Consider the following 6,863-nt stretch of genomic DNA (forward strand, 5'->3'; position numbering starts at 1 on the left):
TTCTTAGCTTCTTTTATGTTTGATGTGATGCTGTTATTACTTAATGCTGTTTTCGTTGTGTTTTTGTCTGCTCTTCTTTACTTTTAGTAGCGAGCTTTTCTCTTTTTTTTCTGTATTTTGTCCTTGATTGAAGTGTTTCTATTTCTTTCATTTGAATATGTAAGAAATTCATAGTGTGACTTTGGTTTTGGCTTGAGTGTTGGTGAATCAGTTCCTTTTCTGGCCAAAACTCTTTTGTTTTCTTCTGCTTCGAAAGCAAGCCTTCTAAGCTTACTTCTTCATTTGGGAAAATTATATTTTTGTTTCTGTATGGAGGTATTTGAATGAAATCTGTTTGGGATTGTGCCTAATTTATAAGTGAGATATTCCTGCATTGATATGCTATACAATATTAACCATGAGAACTTGAGAATGCTGAAAACATTGAGAAATATATGACATGGATTCAGTGGGACACATAAAATTATCATAAAACCCATTGATGTTTCAAAAGCAAGTATCATATGAGTGGTGTTTGGCCCATTGGGAAATTGTTTTCCTTTTAACGATTTTAGTTTGATTTTCGGGAAAAGTTTAAAAATTAAAGTGAAAAGAATATTAAAAGTAAATGGAAATGAATTGCCTGGATATGTGTAGACCAAAACATCTTTTTTGTGGTCAGCCTTGTTTCGTTTCCTGTAGTGGAATCGTGGTTTCTAGCAAAGTGTTTGATAAAGAGTGATGGCTGAGTTTTAGCTCGAGGTTCATGGTTTATTTTGTTTGCACTTAGGTTCCTCCTTTTGTTGATAACCAACTTGTGTGTTCTGTCTTTCAGATAATTTCTTGTGCTGCAAGTAGCAAGATGGCTGGAAGTGTTGATGTTTTAGCTCCTGATTGCAGCATTAATGGAACAACGAAATCTTTGCCTGAGGTTCTCAATTCCACGGCTTTTATATCAGATCATGTGGCAATCGTAGCCGGAGAGAATGGCATTGGCAAGGGAGAGGCTCAGAATGGTACAGAAAATGGGCAGAGAAAGATTGTCCTGGGAAGAAATATTCATACCATGTGCCTTGAAATTTCGGAGCCTGATATAGATGATGAGGTTACCGGTGAAAGGGAAGCTTATATGGCAAGTGTGTTGGCTAAATACAAAAGAACTCTGACTGAAAGGACCAAATATCATTTAGGTTTGATAGTCTATTTGCATGTTTTGATCTGCAATAAACATTATTAGCTAGGTAACAGGTTTATCTAATATGCTAACTAATCTTCTGAAAAAATCTCACAGGTTACCCCTATAATTTGGATTTTGACTATGAGGCACTCTCTCAACTTCAGCACTTTTCCATCAACAACTTGGGAGATCCATTTATTGAAAGCAATTATGGTGTCCACTCCAGGCAGTTTGAGGTTGGTGTTTTGGACTGGTTTGCACGGTTGTGGGAATTGGAGAAAGATGAGTACTGGGGCTATATAACAAACTGTGGCACAGAGGGCAATCTCCATGGAATCCTTGTTGGGTTAGTCTCAGCCAGTTTTTGTGTATGTTGTTGAAATTAATATGCTGAATGTGGTAAAATGACTGCTGCAGGAGAGAGGTTTTCCCAGATGGGATTTTATATGCCTCACAGGAGTCACATTATTCTGTTTTCAAAGCTGCTCGTATGTACAGAATGGAATGTGTGAAGATTGACACTCTTTGCTCTGGTGAGATTGATTGTGATGATTTCAAGGCCAAGCTTCTTTGTCACACGGACAAACCAGCAATTGTGAATGTGAACATAGGCAATTTTCTCCTCTTCTCTCACTCCCTTGTGCCTTCTCCTCTCCTTTCCTCTTGTGGCTCTTACACTCAAACATTGCAGGTACAACTGTGAAAGGAGCTGTGGATGACCTTGATCTGGTTATAAAGAAACTTGAGGAAGCAGGATTTTCACATGACAGGTTCTACATTCATTGTGATGGAGCTCTGTTTGGTCTCATGATACCTTTTGTGAAACGTGTAAGCTTTGAAACAACATCAGTCCTTAACATCAAAACATCTATACATTTGATAACTTTAATAATATCATTAATAATTCAATTTAAAAATAAAAAAGTATAATTAAAATATCAATGTTTTGAAGTGGTTGTTTTCTTATCATTGTTGAAATATCACTGCTGTGTTGTTACCTTTTCTTTCTTCAATTTGTCGTTCTTAGCGTCTTTTCTCTGACACTCAAAAGAGGATCTGTTATCCCGTTTTCTTATTTCATAGTTGTCAGTGAATGTCACTTTAATTAACAGCATTTTGGTTATTAATGTAATGTGATCAAATTACAACATTTTAGCCAATAATTAGTGTGTTCATCAACTAATTTTTTAAATTGTCAGCGATTATTTAAATGCTCACCTAACTCTGATCCAGCTATTCCAATGGTGATTTCAGTACGAAAATATGCTCTAGTCCATGAATAGTATTTTAATTAGTCTTAATAAACCTTTTGCACATGATGTCTATTTCTGTTTTATAACAATAACGTGCGTGGCGTACATATAAAAAATTCCACACACCTGTTAAAACAATCACTCTGGTGATACACATTACATTATCAGTAAACAGTATAACAAATGCAATGATATCTGTAAGAGCTAATGTAAATCAAAAGGCACGTTCTTTACAATGCTGATGTGTTGAATAGATAATTGGGTTGACGATTTTTTTCACATGTGAGATTTGTCAGGCTCCAAAAGTTTCTTTCAAGAAGCCTATAGGGAGTGTGAGTGTTTCTGGGCACAAGTTCGTGGGGTGCCCAATGCCCTGTGGCGTGCAGATAACGCGATCGGAGCATATGAAGGCTCTTTCAAGGAACGTGGAGTATCTTTCTTCGAGGGACGCCACGATCATGGGAAGCAGGAACGGGCACGCGCCCATATTCCTCTGGTACAATCTAAACATGAAAGGGTACAGAGGTTTTCAGAAAGAGGTGCAGAAGTGTTTGCGCAATGCACACTACTTCAAAGGTAGGCTTGTGGATGCAGGCATTGGAGCAATGCTGAACGAGCTGAGCAGCACCGTTGTGTTTGAGAGACCACATGATGAGGAGTTCGTGCACAGGTGGCAGTTGGCTTGCCAAGGAAACATCGCTCATGTGGTGGTGATGCCAAATGTCACCATAGAGAAGCTTGATGATTTTCTGAATGAACTCGTGCAGAAGCGTCAAGAGTGGTTCCGAGATGGCAAGTTACAACCTTATTGCATAGCTTCTGCTGTCGGACACAAGAATTGTCTCTGTGCTATCCATAGGTGATTGCTGTGTGCTATTAAGTCACTACATATGCTTCTACTAACTTATGTGTTCCTTCGCTGTTGGTTTTTCATCATTATTTTCGTCAATCTGTTTCTAAAGTGTTCAAATAAAATGGTTCCATAAAGATGGCTCCAAGAAATTCAGTTGCTGTAAACATGTACGATTGAATGAAGCATTTCAACAAGAAAACTTTCATATGAAGATCTGAACATTCCTCTTCTATATACGAATAATTTGAACTTAATATATTTTTCCTTTCACAATTTATTCATATACCATTGTTTACTTATGAAACAATTTTAAAAATAAAAGTCGTAATAGTCTTTTCACTAAAATAATAGATATATCTCCAAATTTTCAATAATATTAGGATAAATTAAATCAATTTAATCATCAAATATTTATAATTTGATGAAGTGATAATATTTGGAAATCTTTTTTAATTTTGTCTCACCATTGAATCTTCCCTCACGTCCTTTCCAACTATTCTAAAAATCAATCCCCAAATTTTTCATTGAATACTAGCCTCATGTTCTTAGTGAATTATTGCAAAGTTTCACTTTATAACTAAATATATAAAGAAATTATTTGTTCTCTTGTTCTCAAATCTCTTTGAACCACTCATACAATCTACCTAATCATTTCACAAAAGATAAGATTCAAAAATATTGAAAAATATCCATAAACATTTGTCTAAATCTTGGAAAAAGAACTTAAAATAAATGTAAAATTTGATAAACTACTTTTTACTATCATAACATGATTTTCGTGTAGAACAATTATGAAACAAAATAACTAATAATTGAATGGAGAGCATCGACATAATGTTACAACCTGCTGATACAATATTACTACCCATTTATAAAATTTAAACGAAAAACTATCTAAAATATATTATTCAATAAACTGATTACAAGATTATAAAATTGTATAAATTATATTTTTTATGATTTAAATAATAATATTATAAATTATGTAATATTTATATAATTAAAACAAGTTCATTTACCATTCTATATGAAAAGAAAGGCGAAAGATCCCTGAAATTTTTAAAGGAAATTAAATTTACCGAATTTGACATCTCACATATTCCCCTATCTTGAAAATATTTTTTTATATTTTATGTAATATATTAGTTCATTTTCAAATTTTAACCTCAGCCTCATTATATTCTTGCTTTGAAACTATGTATATTCATTTCATAAACATTGTTTTTTCTTGTCATACATCTAATGTTACTATGTTTTATTTTACGAGTATTAGATTGTTTCATACATTATTTGGACTCAAATTAAGTAAGCTTCAAATGCACTCTCCATTTTCCATTATCAAGAAAACTTTTAATAGAATGTTTTATATGAATTTTTATTCTTTTAAGAAAAAATCTACATGTTTTAATCCAAAATATCAAGATATCTCGTATATTTAGAAAAGAAATTTGGTGGAATGTTATTTTCTTTTGTATCTTTTATGATTCTTTCCACAATTTCAATTTGGTAAGTGGGTACCAATATCGTCTCCCTTTGTATTTTCTTTCATTTGCTTTATATAAAGTTTTAATAATGGTGAAAAATGATTGATTCTAATTGTGGTGCTCACATGGTTTAGAATTTTTATTCTTGATTAAGAAAAAAGCATATCTTGTGCAATGTAACCCTCACGTGACATTGAGCCAAAGGTATGAAAAGAAAAAGGTCGGATTTGAAAATTTGGATGGAGAAAGGAAAAGGTCATTTAAAGTTGTATATAACTTGTTTGGTTTATAAATTTTCAAACGATACCCTTCAATGTTGAACATATTAGACCAAACATAAGATCAAGATGAAAGAAGAGAAGTAAAAGATACTGAAAAATTGAAATTCATCAAAAAGATTAGATACACTTTTTTTGTTCTTACCACCTATTAATTAACTACTTAACACTTCGTAAATGGCTTATGTAAGCATTGTGTCATCACTTAATAACATTTAATTTTAATAAAGTCGACTTTTTTTCAGTACCATTTTTTAATTTTATTTATGGGGTAGACCATCAGAAAATTTTGTTTCCAAACTAGTTCTTTTTATGGGTGAAGTTTAATTTTTTTTTTTGGTGAAAGACTAAATTCTCATCATACTTTTTTTAATTTTGTAAATTGTTTGTGGTTGAAATTCTGTTTTTTTAAGGAAAAGTTTATAATTAACATTTTTTCTAGTTTTCTAGATTTGTATATTTATTTATAATAAATTACTTTATTAAAAATTTATAACTTTTTACAAACTCATTTCAATATGAATTTAAAAAATATATTTAATTTAATATTTATAAATTGAAGAGCGATTATAATAAATAAGATAATTTAAATATATTATAATTATGGTAATAGAAATATTATTTTAATAAGATATTGTAATTATGGTTGTCTTTTGTAAAAATTAATTTTGATAAATGTATATTTATTTGGTTAAAATAATTTATGTAATAATTTTGTGTGTGTAATAAGTTAGAAAAATAAAATAAAATAATAATATGATTGTAGGTGGAAATATTTGAAAATAAATTTAATGTAAAGTTAAATTACCCAATTTTTATTTATTAAAAATATATAAATTTAAATTTACATAATTATTTGTTGAAGTTATTAGTTATTCAAATTTAAATTTATATATTTCATGTTTTTAAATTTTATTATTTTAATTATTATTAAATACAAAAGGGTTAAATATTAAATAATTATCAATAATTTGAAAATACTGATATTGGTGATCTCTTTCCATTTTATATGGTTGTATTAATTTTCACTTAAAATTCATCAAGATTTTAATTGACAATAAGTTTTTTTTCAATTGGCGTCAACAGCTAGTTTCTAACTGATTATAATTATTTAGACTAAGATCTAGATTACCTTTTATGGTGTGTTTGATTGGAGTTTTCTTGATGATTTTTTTTTCATCAATGTAAACTTAAATATTCTCCCATTGACATTGAAAAGAAGTTGTAGTTAATATTGATAAAAAAAAAATTATCAATTTTAGTCTTAAAAACTTTTGTTGGCTATAAAAAAGTAAAAAGTCTTATTTAAAACATTTGTTGATGAGGTAGAAACAATGTAGTAACACGGGTTACAATGAAACAATAAAATTCAATATAATATGATTAATATGAAAGAAAAAGAGAGAAAGAGACATATTAATTTGATTTAACAAGAATTTATATTCATTTTAATTCAAACAATTATATAATTAAAATTTTCATTGTATTCGTGAATTATTCAATTACAAAGGTGTTCACCTTTGTAATTATTGAGAATCACACACACCTTTATATAGAAATTAAATTTTATATTGATATGTGTGCTATGAAGGTGGTAGTGTAAGATATATTGATTGGTGTTGAGGAATCTTTTATGATAATATTGCTCTAAGAAGTATTGAAAATCTTCAATATTTTATCTTTTATTTTTGTGATGTTTTGGTATCATATTCAATCATCATATATGTATTATACGTTAGCAGAAGATTAAGTAAATGTTCTTGCAAGGAACAGTAGTGAAACTACAAAGTTAATTTTGTATTATATTGTAAAATATGGAATTTTGATTGTATATTGGTG

At 30.0% G+C, this 6,863-nt stretch overlaps 1 protein-coding gene across 1 annotated transcript; it reads left to right on the forward strand.

Moving 5' to 3' along the window:
• Window positions 1–790: 790 nt before the first annotated feature.
• LOC124846258 (serine decarboxylase-like) lies at window positions 791–3,473 on the forward strand. Its single transcript, XM_047323478.2, has 5 exons — window positions 791–1,169; window positions 1,271–1,502; window positions 1,574–1,767; window positions 1,848–1,984; window positions 2,706–3,473. Exons 1-5 carry the CDS (start codon window positions 842–844, stop codon window positions 3,270–3,272), a joined length of 1,458 nt encoding a protein of 485 aa, XP_047179434.1. The 5' UTR covers window positions 791–841; the 3' UTR covers window positions 3,273–3,473.
• Window positions 3,474–6,863: the final 3,390 nt, after the last annotated feature.

Source organism: Vigna umbellata, chromosome 1, assembly GCF_029865625.1.
Source record: "Vigna umbellata cultivar VRB3 chromosome 1, Vumbellata_1.0, whole genome shotgun sequence".
Lineage (NCBI taxonomy): Eukaryota > Viridiplantae > Streptophyta > Magnoliopsida > Fabales > Fabaceae > Vigna > Vigna umbellata.